We start from the raw sequence: 15,060 nt of genomic DNA, 5'->3' as shown, positions 1-15,060 counted from the left end.
AAAATCATTAAAGAAATTACATCATTTACACAACATGAAAATGAAACCTTGTATGAAGCATGGGAACGCTTCAAAGAACTTCAACGTTCATGCCCACACCATCATTTACCTGATGAACTTTTATGCAAACCTTTTATAATGGTATAAATCCTACCACAAGGGGTTCACTAGATGCTATGTCGGGAGGTTTATTTATGAAGAAGACATATGCTGAAGCAAAAGAACTTTTAGAGGAAATGGCTATTAATAGTAGCATGTGGCCTGCAGAATGTGCACAGACACCAGTTACTCCAAAATCATCGTCCTCAACTTCGTCATCTGTTAAAGGTATAATTAATTTTGACCCTATGGCGATGTTACAAGCACAATTTTCTGCACTTTCGAATAAAATTGATAAGCTTATGACACAGTGTGATGTTAATGGAAACCCTATCCAAGATGAAATGGATTGTAGTGGTGCGGATGAGGTAGAACAAGTAAATTTTGTCAAAGGATATAATCAAATCAATAACCTGTATTTGAATACCTATAATCCCGGATGGAGAAATAATCCAAATTTTAATTGGACATAGAATAATAATACTAGTGTCAATCAAGAAAGAACTAATAATTATCAAAATCAATCAAGAGATTCTATTAGCACACTTTCTTCCAAAATTGATAAGTTTATTGACGCTATTGGTGGTAAGATGAACAACCATGATGAAAATTTAAACGTATTGAAACTAAGTTTGATCAAATGTTTAAGAACCACTCATCTAGCATCCATAATTTGGAAGTACAAATTGGACAAATTGCCAAGTCAATTCCATCCCGCAAGGAGGGTAGCCTACCTAGCCATACGGAAGAAAATCCTAAAGAGCAAGTTAAGGCTATAACTCTTAGATCGGGAAAACATTATTTAGGTCCGGAAATGCCCGGAGATGTTACTAACATTTTGCAGGAAAAAGATTTGACGACAAAGTCCAAAGAAGTGAATGAAAATTCAAAGAGTTCGCCCAAAGAAGCAAATGCAAGTTCATTTCAACCAAAACCCTTTTTTCCACAAAAAGTCTGAAACAAGGACTATGATAAACAACTTTTAACATTTCTAGATAAACTTAAGAATTTGCATATTAATTTAACGTTTATGGATGCGATAACTCAGATTCCTAACAATGGTAAGTTTTTGAAGGATTTGATATCTAAGAAAATAAGTTGGGAAGGTATTTCATTTATAGCATTAACCGAAGATTGTAGTTCAATTGTGTCGAGTCATGTGCCCACTAAGTTAAAAGACCCAAGATGTTTTACCATTCCTTGTAAATTGTGAGATATTGAATTCCCAAGTTGTCTTTGTGACTTAGGTGCAAGCATTAACTTAATGCTATTATAAACATTTAAAAAGTTAGGTCTAGAAGAAGATATTAAACGAACTAATATGGTTTTGCAATTAGCGGATCAAGCCACTAAAAAGACATATGGTATAATTGAAGATGTTTTAGTAAAAGTCGATAAATTTATTTTTCCTACCGACTTTGTGATACTCGACTTTGCATATGATGTTAATTACCCATTAATTTTTGGTATACCGTTTATGAATATGGGACGTGCATTAGTTGACGCATCCAAAGGAAAAGTAATTTTGAGAATTGGAGAGGATGAAATTGAGTTTAATATGAATAGAGCTATGAAATATCCTATGGAAGAGTTTGTTTGTATGAAACTTGATTTGGTTGATGAATGTGTTAGTGATATAGTTAAAGAGGAAAATGTTATAGAACCCATAATTGAAGAAGAAATGGAAGATAAGGCTCCAGAGCCTTTGATTCGTGATGATGGACCAATACCACCCTCAATTTTAAAACCACCGAAATTAGAGTTAAAAGAATTGCCTAGCCATTTGAGATACATTTTTCTAGGTGAAGACGATACTCTACCTATTATTATCTCTAACAAATTAACTAATGAACAAGAGATAAGTTTAAAAGAAATTGTTAGAAATAGGATATGAAGTATAGGTTGGCAAATTTCAGACCTTAAGGGAATTAACCCTAGCATTGTGATGCATAGGATTCATTTAGAAGAAGGAAAACGACCAATCGGCTGAAGTTGAGTTATATTTATGTTTTACGATTTCTGTAAATTGCGTCTGTCGGGGTCCGGGGTGTATGAACATTACGTGCCACCTTGAGGTGAAGCGTATGGAAAATACGCCTCACCTCAAGGTGGGGCGTAATGTTCATACGCTCCACCTCATGGTGGGACGTAATGTTTATACACCCCACCTCATGGTGGGGCATAATGTTCATACGCCCCACCTTGAGGTGGGGCGTATTTTGCATACGCCCCATACCCAGAAAACTGTTATTTTGTCCAGAGATCTGAAATAGTAGAGAATTTGATCGTAATGGAATCTAATGTTCGTTAGTTAACATTTGCAGGTTCCGTTAGAAGAGTTTGGAGGTGATGGTGTCAATTACAGAGGGGAATTTTGTCCTCTACAAACGTTTCAAACTTATCAAGAAGCTACTAGATGGGACAAACAGAAGGCGATTAGCCTTGGCTTCGAGTTAACTATATGTTCTCACAAGACCGGGGCAAAATTGAAATGGATATTGGTTAAATGTGCCCATGGTGTAAAGACTACCCTAAGGAGTAAGGATATTGAGGAAGCAATACAGAAAAATACAAAAACAAAATATTATGGTTACAAATCCTAGGTGAAGGTTCTAGAAATCGGAGAATTAGGGGGTTGGGTGGTAAATTGTGTTGTTGGAGAGAGAGAAAAGCACAGTCATGGATTGGTTGTATACCCTCAGGGATATCGACAGATGAGCGCACTAAGTCCCGCTTCCAAAAAATTGTGCGTGAAATGAGTGCAGCTCAAGCAAAGCCGTGTGCTATATTTGCAGCGATTAAAGAAAAACACCCTGAGGATAACCCGACCCAAAGACATGTGTATAATTACAAAGAAAAAATAAAGAGTCAGAGTTTTGAGGGTCGGGATGTAATCAGTTAGTTTTATCGGCTAGCTATAGATATGAATTACATACATTGGATGTAAGCGGACCCAGTTACCAATGTTGTGACTCATCTTTTTTATGGCACATCCTACTTCGATCACCTTGTTCTGATCCTACTACTTGTTCATTGGCATGGATTCAACGTATAAAACAAACAAGTATAAAATGCCATTTTTAAGATTATTAGGATGGCGCCTTCTAACAAGAACTTCTTAATTGCCTATGCAATTATGAAGGATGAGACTGAGGGTAGCTATATGTGGGTTTCACAGAAATTGAGGCTTTTGTTCAGAGATGATGTTCATCCCTCAGCTATTACTACTAACCGAGAGTTAAGATTGATGAGACCGGTTAGAGAGGTTTTTTAGAAACCCATCATTTGTTGTGTACGTGGCATATCAACAAGGATGTGGAGGATAGAGTAGGAAAACTGATTGGAATGAAGGAATATGGGGAAATTTTTAAGAATGGTAAATGGAAAAAAATAATTGAAGCACCGACAGTTGCCGAATATGAGGAGGCTGTGAGAATAATGAAGGATACTAATGCCAAATGGCCTCGTGTGATACATTATGTGGAGACGACATGATTAGTGCATAAGGAGAAGTTCTGTCGAGCATGGACAAACAATGTTTTACACTTAGAAAACACAACAGCATGTAGAGTAGAGAGTGCACATGCACAGTTTAAGCAGTGGTTGAGTTCCTCTACAAGAGCCCTCGATACAGTATGGGCGAAGGTGCAAAAAGACATTGAGTCTCAGATTGATGCGATCAAGTAAGACATTTTTTCTGTTATTAAATTTAATCTTTTTAATTGTAATAAATAAGCTTTTTAATGTTTTATTGTAAATAACCAGATACTCACTTGAGGACTCAAGACGGAGAACTACGATGTCTTACTACGGATTTCCTTTTAGCTACCTCGACTTACATGTTTCACATCACTGTCTAAAGCTACTGGATGATGAGCGGTTGTGTATGGTCGGATTGAGTAGGGATGTGTTTAGCGATTGCGGGTGTGTGTTGCCCATGACTAGACCTCGGCATGGGCCAGCTGGGCCAGGCTCGGACCGGACCGGTTGGGCTTTTAATAAAACCTGACAAGTCCAAGTCCAGCTCAAGCCCACACTAATTAGAGTCGGGCTCGGGCTCGGGCCTAAAAAAGGAATCCCAAGCCCGCCCGCCCAAGCCTATATCTATATTTAAAAAATTTGAATTAAAATGAAATACTACCTTTTTTTAATAAAAAATAATAAACATAATAGTTAATGTCTTAGAAAATTATAATAAACTAATAGTTAAATTCGAAATAAAATTACAACATAACAATAAAAAATAGCTATCTAAAAATCAAAAGAACCAATATCACTTTAAGAATCATTATCAGTTTCTTCATCATCACTAGAACTATCTGAATCATCATGTCCGAAAATATTATCCTCATCTACAAACAAAAAAACAAACAGAAAAATTATAAGTATAAAAATACAATAACATTGATATGAAACATAAAAAAAAGATTATTGATTTACCTTGAGCTTTAAGTCAATCCCTCAAACACATAATGACTTGAATTGTTTTAGACTTTAATGAACTTCGAGTACTTGTTATAGTTCTTCCTCCTGTGCTAAAAGCAGATTCAGAAGCAACCGTACTAATAGGAATTGCCAAAATGTCCCGAGCCATTCTTGCAAGTTGAGGATACCTCATAGAACTCTTATTCCAAAAATCCAAAACATCTAAATCTTCATCCAATTCAGATTTCTCTACACAAAATGAAGTTTCCGCTACAAACATTTCATAATCACTATAAAAGCTCACTAGCTTTACCACCAACTAAACTCTTTTTGACAGACCCTTCATCAGATGCTTTAGAAACATAATCCTTATACTCCTCAAACAAAGCATGCAAATTATCAACAATCTTGGCAACATAGATCTTAACATTATCCTTTCTGTAAATCTTGCTAAAACAATAACCTAAAAATTGCTCTTTGTTATCGAGGGTCTAACAATGCAGCACAACTCAATACCTCATTATAATCAAGCCAATACTTGTTAAATTTACTTTGATAGGATCCACAATATTAGACATCACATTATTTTCCCTTTGTACTGCTTCTAACAATGCCTTTTGTATCATCCATACACCAAGAAAATAAACATTTGTTGTACGAGTTCGAACAACAGAAAACATACAAGTCACATCATAAAACACATTCAGAAACTTGTGAATAAGTGCCACATTATATATCCCACTCAGAACTTGAAAGTGAATAACAATTCATACCATGATCCCTATCACAAAAAGAAACTATTGCATCCTTGTAATATAACACATTATCTAGCATCTTAAAGGTCGAGTTCCATCTGACAGGCATGTCAAGTCTAAACTTTCTTGTTGTTTCCAATTCAAATGTCCTTTTTGCAATGTCAAAAAACTTTTTGGACCGCTTTTCTGACCTAGAGATAAATTTAACCATATCACGAATTTTGTCTAAAGGCTCCTTAATTACTGACAAACCGGATTGCATAATTAAATTAAGTATATGAGCACAACATCGTACATGGAAAAATCACCATTCCTAATCAGATACTTTTTTGTCGCAAGACGATTCTTCACATTAGCAATCATGACATCATTATAACTCACATTATCAACTGTGATTCTAAGAATCTTATTCTGAATATTCCATTCCATTAAACTCAAGGCAATCTCATCAGCAATACATCTACCATCGAATGGAGGGGTCAGAGCCTTAAAACATATAATTCTCTTTTGCAATTTCCAATCATTATCCACAAAATGAGTAGTGATACAAATAAATTCATCTCTTGTGTGTACACTCTTCCAACAATCAGTTGTTAAGCATATTCATCCATTTGAATTCTTAAACAACTCTTTCAATTTGTCTTTCTCACTAGCATGCATATTTTCAATTTCTCTCTTTAAAGTCTTACTACTAAATGCATCAAACTCAGGATTACATCTTGACATCATAAATCTAAAAGACTTTTGCTTAACCGTAGTAAAAGCATGACCAGTATCAACAATATAAAGACCAATGCTTTTACGCAACTCATGATTGTCAAACTTATAAGTCCTAACACAACTTTTGCCTCCCTGTGTGGCATCAGTGGGAACTAAAAACTATTTTATATCCTGGTTTACTGTCTTTGGACATTTCACTAAATGACGCCTCAAATGTGAGGTCCCACATGTTGAACTAGAAGAAAGGATGCACTTACCGTACATGCAAGAAGCTTTCTCATCATTAAGCTCATCAAAGTGTTTCCAAACTTCTGATGTTCTCTGACGCTTTGAAGACTGGCTATCTTTATTTTGATTTGTAGGAGCAACAACAGTAGAACTTGACACTTCAGAAGCATTTTGGTTCACGGGAACTTCAGAAGCATTTTGGTTCACGGGAATTTCAGCCATCCTGCAAAAAAAAGTAATAGATTACTAATTGAATCCAAACAATAATCCCATAGATTACACCCAACGAAACACAAATTGCACATAACAAAACATTACAAAACAATTTATGAATCCAAAAAACATTACAGAACAGCCTCTAACCAAATTTAAACAGAACCAAACAGATTTCAAAGGACAATGATAAAAAAAAATATGGATGTCATTATTTACAGGATGGCTGAAAATATAAGCTTGATTGCAGTGAAATGTGTCAAGCTCTTCTGACCATATTGGTAGAACTTGGCAAGATTAAGGAAAGTGATTCAGAAAACACTGATACAATAATAATAATAATAATAAGAATGATACCATTTTAAAAAACACTGATACAGATTTGCACCTTGAATTAGTAATGATTACAAAGACATGTAGATAACATGTCATTGCCAAATAATAACTAATGTCTAATTTTTACAAGTTCATATACTAATAAATCGAAATTGGCCCTACAAAAGTGTTGTCACTAACAGAGTAGCAGTGAAAGAAAATCATGGTAAGTTGCATTATATCAATTCAGCTAACACATTTTTAAGCCATTAAACTTTAAGCGTCTATAGCTACTGAGCCCCTTAAATTTACTTTTGTTCCATGAAACTTGTAAATTTTATAATTGAAACACATTGAACTCTTTTTAGGATAAATAACAAAGAGCATGAGCTGGAAAAAAAAGCATTGAACTCCTTTAATACAAACTGATTCTCGTTACTTTTCTTACCAAAAGAACTGATAGGCCGGTCGGTTGAGGGGCGACGATCGGTTGTTGAGGGGCACGGTCGGTTGTTGAGGGGCATGAGTTGTGTGAGATGAGACGAGGGAGTTGAGGGGCGGCGAGGGGCGGAGTCGTGTGAGATGAGGGAGTTGTTGTGTCTGTGTGAGAGATATGAAGGAGGCGTGCATTTAGGGTTAGGACTCTTTGGATAGGATTAGAGAGTATATATATGAGGGTAAATAAAATTATGTATAATTTATAAATGTATATATAAAGAACGGGTCGGGCCAGGCCAGGCCCGGCGGGTATTTATATAGCCCAAACCCGCCCATTTTCTAGGCGGGTTTATTCGGGCTTGGGCCGGATCGGGCCTGACACCAATTTTATATGTCCAGGCCCGGATAAATGGGCCTGGGCTCGGGCCGGGCGGGCGGGCTCATCGGCCTATACCGAGGTCTACCCGTGACTCATGGTATTCCCTGTGCATGTGAAATCAAAAAACATATGGATTCGAATATGCCGATTAGTGTGGACCGCATCCACCCTTTTTGGAGAACTCTTGTTTTTTATGGTCTGAGTGACAAACCAGCTACTGCTCCCCTCTTTAGTGATAGGTCCGAGGATCATCGCTTTTTTCACTCTCTTATGGAAAAGGTCGACAAGTTAGATCCTGCAATGGTGCGTAGCATATCTGTCTACATCCATGATCAAATTAACCCAGATCAAGCCAGTTACAAAGAACCCGAGGTTAAAGATACAGTTAGGGGTAGACCAAGGGGGAGTTCATTTACCAAGCGCAATTTGAGTGCATGGGAGTATAGTCAGAGTAGACGTGGTCGTGCTCGATCTTCTAGTTCAAGGAGTAGTCGTAGTCGAGGCCGAAGCTCATCGTCCTCCGTACATAACAATGAGATGTCGGGTATTTATTATTTTTCGTAATAAATAAGTTAATGTTAAAGTAAATATATTATCATTGACGAAATTCATATATTCATATTTGCAGCCGGATTTAATGCAGATATCAATGGATACTATTATTTATACAATGTCGATGGACTCATCGTACCATTTATTACTGGATATCTAGATGTTGAATCAGATGGTAACTATGGATTTCGTGTTTTAGCCGACACCATAACAAATAATCAGGATGAGTGGAAGCTGATAAGAACACTTATAGAAAATGAGGTGCGAGCCCACCATGATCTGTATGACGCAGTGTTCTGGAACCGAGTAGATGCTGCACTGACACGTATGAGATGGGCAGGAGCGGGATGTGGAGAGGCCCACTGGATGGTGAGTCCGGATGACTTATATGATGTTGCCTCTGTTTTGAATGCAGCGATATTCCTTTTTACTGAGCCACGGTTAGGATGTTGTACTATACTGCCGATGTGTTCAGACGATGGAAGACCACCAGAGTGAGAGATTGTCATTTGTCATCTGGATAGTTATCGACATTACATAGGTCTTTATTTAAGACCTGGTTTTCCAGTCCCACCCATTCCCATCCATTGGCATAGATATCGTGATCTGAGTGTTCAACACTTGGACAATATTTATGTTGACAGAAGAGCGGATTGGAATATATTACATTGATGTGGATGATTTTATGTGTTTTAATTGACAATATTCAATACTATATGAAATCTCTCTAGAATGGTTAATTTATTTATTTATCAATACTATATGAAATCTCTCTAGAATGGTTAATTTATTTATCAACTTATATTATTTTTATGTATTTTAATTATAATGTTATTAATTTTAATTAATAATACAAAAAAATAAATAAGAGGGGCGTGAGGTTATTACGCCTCACCACATGGTGAGGCGTATGGCTAGTACGCATCCCCTTCAGGAGAGGCGTATTAGTCATACGTCTCACCACATGGTGAGGCATATGGATAATACGCCTCATCAGAAGGGGAGGCGTACTAGCCATACACATCACCATATAGTGAGGCGTAATAACCTCATGCCCGCGTGTTGGGATAGGAAAAAAAAAATACCACTCTTTCCCACCCCAACACTTAAAAGGATATTTTTATCTTTTTCAGTGGTTAAGGGTGAAAAATGGTGTCTAAATATAACAGGACCATTTAATTATTGAGAAGGTGATTGTGTCCAGCTACATTGTATGTAAAAAAGGGAATAATGGTTAACTACTGCGTAAAATTAGAATTAAAACAAATTATAATTAGAAATAGGGGATTAGGCATAGAGCGAAGGGTTGAGTTGTTTCTCTAGTAGGGAAGTGTATTGTATTGGGGTTTAATTCAATTTGGCGGCTAGGGTTTCTGACCCTTCCGCATTCCAGTTTGTATATATTAAGCTCTAAACTTTGATAATTATCATTCAGGGCTCGAATACAATTTTTTGTTCTCTTTAATCTCCGATCAAAACCTCTCATTCACATATTCTCTTCTTAATCTATCATTACTTTGGCCAAGTAAGTTCTATTTACCCCCCAATTACTTTTCTGTTATTGTTATTGATCGCTATCTGGATTTGTTCATCTGTGGGAAAGAGACAGGGTGAAGAAATTTTGATTTTGATTTTCTTTTTCTTTTTTCTCTCTCTTTGCTAGAAATTATAATCTGCGTTTTCTTTGATTATATTAGGTTGATCTTCGTTAGGTTGGTTGATAAGCCTTTATTACTGCAGTAAATTCTTCAATCGAGTCTAGAAATTTTAACGAAATGAGTTACACCGATTCTAGACCTTTCATGTCGCCACAGCCTTCATACCAATCAGGCAGTGATGCCATAGGTATTTGGCCTCAATTCCCTATGAATGAACAGTTTGACTCACTCTCACAAATTGAGAATCATCAACCCCCTTTTAAAAGACCTAGAAATTCTGATGATAGCAACCAATCAATATGCTCTAGAACACCCCTACCTAACCTTCCAATCAATAAAGGAACAACAAACATTTTTTTCAAGACCAGAATGTGCGCCAAGTATAGAACTGGTAATTGTAGAAATGGTGAGAATTGCAACTTTGCTCATGGTCTGCAAGACTTGAGGCAGCCCCCTCCCAATTGGCAGGACATTGTAGGGGTAGGTGCAAATGCACGTGGTGAAGAGGATAGGCCGCTTGGGAATTGGGATGATGATCAGATAATACTCAAGTGGAGTCTATGCAAGAAGTTTAATAACGGGGAGGAATGCCCTTATGGGAATAAGTGTACTTTTCGTCATCAAGATTCCGCCAAGTTCAGGGATGAAATGGGCAAATTCCGGGAGAGTTCTGCCATAAGCATTGGGACCACTGGGCAACCAATCATGCATGGAAATATTGTGCTGAATGCAGTTGAAACTAATAAGCCTGTGAATAATTCCATTTCTGATTCTTTTAGAGCAAATTTGAAACCTGTTTATTGGAAGACAAAGTTGTGCGTGAAATGGGACACAACGGGTCAATGCCCATTTGGTGACAAGTGTCACTTTGCTCATGGGCAAGCAGGTACATAATCTTGGTTTATGAATTATTTTACTTGTTCTTGTGGTTTCCTCTCAACTTTTTGCTCATTCTTATTGTTTGTGATATATTTTAGATTATGAAGTGTGATTGGTAGGATAGAAATTTTCATATCACCTAAAGTTTATTAATAGGTAGTTTTATAGAAAGTGTTTCTATGATGCACATTGTTATAAAATGGAAAAATTTGCAAAAGAATTTACTGAACTATGGTTATAAATTATCTTTGAATGCATTGCTAAGTCTGAGTTTTATAACCTTACTGAGCTTCTGGCAATGTATGGTGCTACTAGCATTCCTTTCTGTATCAGTAAGCAAGCTTATACCATGATAAGCATGTATTTGAGATGGAAGTGAATTTGTAATTACTATGTTTAAATGAAAAATTACAAAGCTCTATACAATGTTAAATCCCAAATACCCTGTTGGTTTCAAATCTTCCTCCTCTATTCAAGGAGTCCTACATAGAACTTTGTAAGATAGTTGAACATAATTATTTTTTCTAATTTTCTTTTCTTAACTTGGTAGAATCGAAGATTAAATGCTTCGTAAATGTTACAATGTTTGAAAAGTGATTAATTCCAAAGTCTATAATTTACTAACAAGAGCTATTCATCAATGTCAGAGTTACAAGTTCATGTTGGGCGCGCAGAAGGGGAAGCAGGGAATTCAACCTCCTCCGTTTTGACCAAACCAACACCAAGTGCTATTAACGGAACTCAAAACATGAGTGCAAATGTTCCCATCTTAATTGGAGAAGGACGGAGTAAAAAATGCTTGCTGAAGTTGAAAGGACCCAAGAAAATAAATCGGATATATGGCGACTGGCTTGACGACCTGCCATTAGTGCAGAACTTTACAAGCCAAGTAGAGAGTTGAGCCTAAGGTTGAGGTTTATCCATTATTTTATTTTTCCTGTTGAGTTGTGTCTGAGGATTTTCTTCCAAATGATATATAGGATATATATAGGATATTTTCAGAGATTATGAGAAAGGCAGAGAAGAGAAGGAAGTGCATTTTTGGTCGGCTGTTTCAGAGATATAGTTTTGCTGAATTTCTTTTTGTTAAAATAGGTCTTGAATAAAGATCTGTTTTCCTATTCTTTTCATTGGTTTCTCTTGACAGAGGAAATTTAAGATACATAACTTTGCAATTTGTAACTGCCTATTGTTTCTGAACTGGACTGGAAAATGTATGAAACTTGATTATCATAGTCAAGAAACTTCAACGTGCTTTTCAGTCCAATAAATTAGGGAGGTGTTTGTTGAAAATGTTCTTGTTTGCCTTTTCACTTCAAAATTGAGAGTTTTAGATGTTTCGTTAATGACTTTCTGTTTGCATTTTAACAGCCGAAAAGTATTTTTATAAAAGCAGAAAATTTATGCTTTTTGGAAAACCAGTTTTTCCAACAGTAACATCCAAACGGTAGGTAAATGACCAAATTCATTGGAAACTTTATTAAATATTTTAAATGATATTATTTCTTTTTTTCTTGACCTTTTTAACTTAATTAAAAAAATTTGTCCAAAACTAGTTTTTTTTTTTCTGAGATAAGGTTCAAAAACACCTTTAACGTTGTTAGCTAGGAGTAAATTTACCTCTAATATTTAAAATATTATAATTTTATCTCTAACGTTAGCCGCTAAAACAATTTTACCTTTAAACACAATAGTAACCGATCATCTAGCTACAAAAAAAGAAAGAAGCTTACCGACTGTGAAAAACAACACTCCAGAACCAGGAATTCATTGATAAGAGACCATAGACCAGCCAGCCATGAAAATGCATTGCAAGGTTGAGAGAAAGCTACAGAGATTGGCTCCTGGCAAATGAAACAATGAGTCAAGAGGCGGAATATAAAAAAAAAAAACTATCTAAATCAATTTCATAAAGAGATCACTGATGAGGTGAGGATAAACATATTAAAACCGAACCTGATTTATGTATAAACTTATCATGGTATATTACTTCTAGCGGTTAATGTTAGTGGTATTTGTTGAACCTTATCCCTTTGAAACTAGAAATCAAATTTGATATTTGAGGTCCATTAATTTGGCATTTTTGCTACGCTTTTCAAATTTTAGGAATTCTTGTTCGAATTACTTATTGGAATTAGATCTATAAACTATCAAAATCTAAAGCAGAAATGTAGCTGAATTTATAATACATCGAATCGAATGAAATCAGAAACGTCTTAGGTTAATTGGTCTTCTAGGACTAGAAGAAACCAACACATTTACACTTGATGGGTGAGGTTGTAGATTTATAAGGTTAATGCCCTAGGGACCATAACCCATTATTTAATAGTGGAAACTTAATTATTGCATTATTATTCTGCTCATTATAGAATTAGAATATTGCAACTGAGCATATACACATATTTAAACTCATATCCATTATATATGTTTTCGGTCCAAGCATTAATTTTTTTGTCTTGGTCCATGTGTTTTTTAAAATTACAAGACTTAACGATTGTGAATTTTTACCCAACAAGACGCTGTAATAAGAACCGTCTTTAGCGAGGGGAATGGTCAGATTGTCAATGGTTAAGGGGGTGTTTGTTTGCTCTTTTTCATGTTCATGTTTGCCTTTTCATTTCAAAATGGAGAGTTTTAAGTCTTTGGTTAATGACCTTCTGCTTGTCTTTTAAATCTGAAAAGCATCATTAGGCGTTTGCAGTGGCGGAACGAGGACCCCGGATGACCCGGGGTTCAAACATATAAGTAAAAAAAAGGGAAAAATACACAAATAAACCTTGTGGTTACACCTGTTTTCGAACAACACCCATGTGGTTTAAAAATTTACAAAATGGTATATTGAGGTTCATTCCGTTAGCAAATACATACGAAATTGACTAACGGTGTTAAAAGTAAAAAAAAAAGAGTTAGTTTGGTCCTTATATTTATTTATTTTATAAATTAATCCCCTTTATTATTTAATTATCACAGATATATCCAAAATTAAAAACAAAAATCAAATACACCTTCTTCATCACCTCTCTCTCTCTCTAATTTTTTTTTTTTCTTTCTTCTCTCTTCTATCTCTCAAAATACAAAATCAAAATTATAACAAGTTGTAATCAGTATTATCACTCTTCTCTCTCTCTTCTCTCTTCTACCATCACTCTTCAATTGTCTTTCCCACCCTCTGGTATTTTCTCTCTCTTAAATTTTCACTCTTAAATTTTCATTCTATTTTTAGTTTCATTAATAAATTGCTTCTCATTACTCTAACTTCTGAAAATCCTATGCTTATTCGAACTGGGAATGTTCATTCTGCATAAAGGAAGGTGCGGGAATATGAAGTGACAAGAATTGGGTGCGACTCGCATAGAACCCAGCCATAAGCCAGTGGCCATTATTAAGCCGGTGCCTTCATAAATTTTTGTTCAGCTTCGTGAAGACACAGAGAAAGAGAGAAATAGAGAAGACGAAGGACATAGCTGGCACAATCAGGAAATAGAGGCACTAACAAATGTAGTTTTTAGAGAAGAAGTAGTCGTTTCTGGGTTTCTTACTCTGAAGCATCTCCTAACCCCTTTCTGAGTGAGATGCCCATTTCTATGATCTCAGAGAAAGTAAATAGTAGAAAGAAAATCTTCTTTTATGGTACTTGAAAGCAAAAGTGTGTACCCCAAACAAAACAAAAGAAAAAGAAATTTCAAACCACAAATTATACAAATACAAATTATCCCGCTTATTTAATCTGATCTTGAAAAAATGTATTTAAACGAAAACCAGAATTAAAAGTTCATGTAGTCTTTTTTGGGTGCTTTCTATGTTTATTTTATTGTTGACAAAGTAATTTTTACTTTGTGTTTTTCACCATTGGATGATGGGATGTAAAACTCATCTAATGGTGAAAATACACAAAGTAAGGGTTACTTTGTTAGAAACAAAGTAATCATAGCCTAACCCGTCTTTCTTGTGGTTCCAAGTTTATAGGGACAAATTATCAACTGCTCATATTGGAAACTAAAACTGCAAATATCAATTTCGAAAGAACTCAGAGTGAGATATCCGATTAAGGAAGATGTTCATGTAGTCTTTTTTGTTAGGTTCATTCACCATTAATTTTGATTTTGTATTTTGAGAGAGAAAGAAAGAAAGAAAAAAAAAATTAGAAAGGGATGGAAAACAAGGTGTATTTGATTTTTGTTTTTAATTTTGGGGTAAATTTGTGATAATTAGATAATAAAGGGGGTTAATTTACAAAATAAATAAATATAAGGATCAAACTAACTCTTTTCCTTTTAACTTTTAACACCGTTAATCAATTTCATATGTGTTTGCTAACGGAATGAACTTCAATGTACCATTTTACAAACCACATGTGTGTTGTTCGAAAACAGATGTAACCACAATGTTTATTTTTGTA

At 35.4% G+C, this 15,060-nt stretch overlaps 1 protein-coding gene and 1 non-coding gene across 2 annotated transcripts; one reads left to right on the top strand and one right to left on the bottom strand.

Annotated features, from left to right (window-relative positions):
- Positions 1-107, bottom strand: LOC136204914 (small nucleolar RNA R71). Its single transcript, XR_010675726.1, has one exon. It is a non-coding gene; the product is annotated as a small nucleolar RNA R71 (small nucleolar RNA).
- Positions 108-9,422: 9,315 nt separating this feature from the next.
- Positions 9,423-11,905, top strand: LOC136203670 (zinc finger CCCH domain-containing protein 39). Its single transcript, XM_065994870.1, has 3 exons — positions 9,423-9,649; positions 9,822-10,668; positions 11,309-11,905. Exons 2-3 carry the CDS (start codon positions 9,900-9,902, stop codon positions 11,560-11,562), a joined length of 1,023 nt encoding a protein of 340 aa, XP_065850942.1. The 5' UTR covers positions 9,423-9,649; positions 9,822-9,899; the 3' UTR covers positions 11,563-11,905.
- The last annotated feature ends 3,155 nt before the right edge of the window (positions 11,906-15,060 follow it).

Source organism: Euphorbia lathyris, chromosome 8 (assembly GCF_963576675.1).
Source record: "Euphorbia lathyris chromosome 8, ddEupLath1.1, whole genome shotgun sequence".
Classification (NCBI taxonomy): domain Eukaryota; kingdom Viridiplantae; phylum Streptophyta; class Magnoliopsida; order Malpighiales; family Euphorbiaceae; genus Euphorbia; species Euphorbia lathyris.
The sequence above is the reverse complement of the archived record's forward strand: the minus strand, read 5'-3'. Positions and strand labels throughout refer to the sequence as shown.

Bases quoted from the DNA above. Each gene is read 5' to 3' on its own strand.
- LOC136203670 (XM_065994870.1), top strand. From the start codon at position 9,900: ATGAGTTACACCGATTCTAGACCTTTCATGTCGCCACAGCCTTCATAC. The intron at 10,669-11,308 runs GTACATAATCTT...CATCAATGTCAG, and splicing joins CTTTGCTCATGGGCAAGCAG to AGTTACAAGTTCATGTTGGG.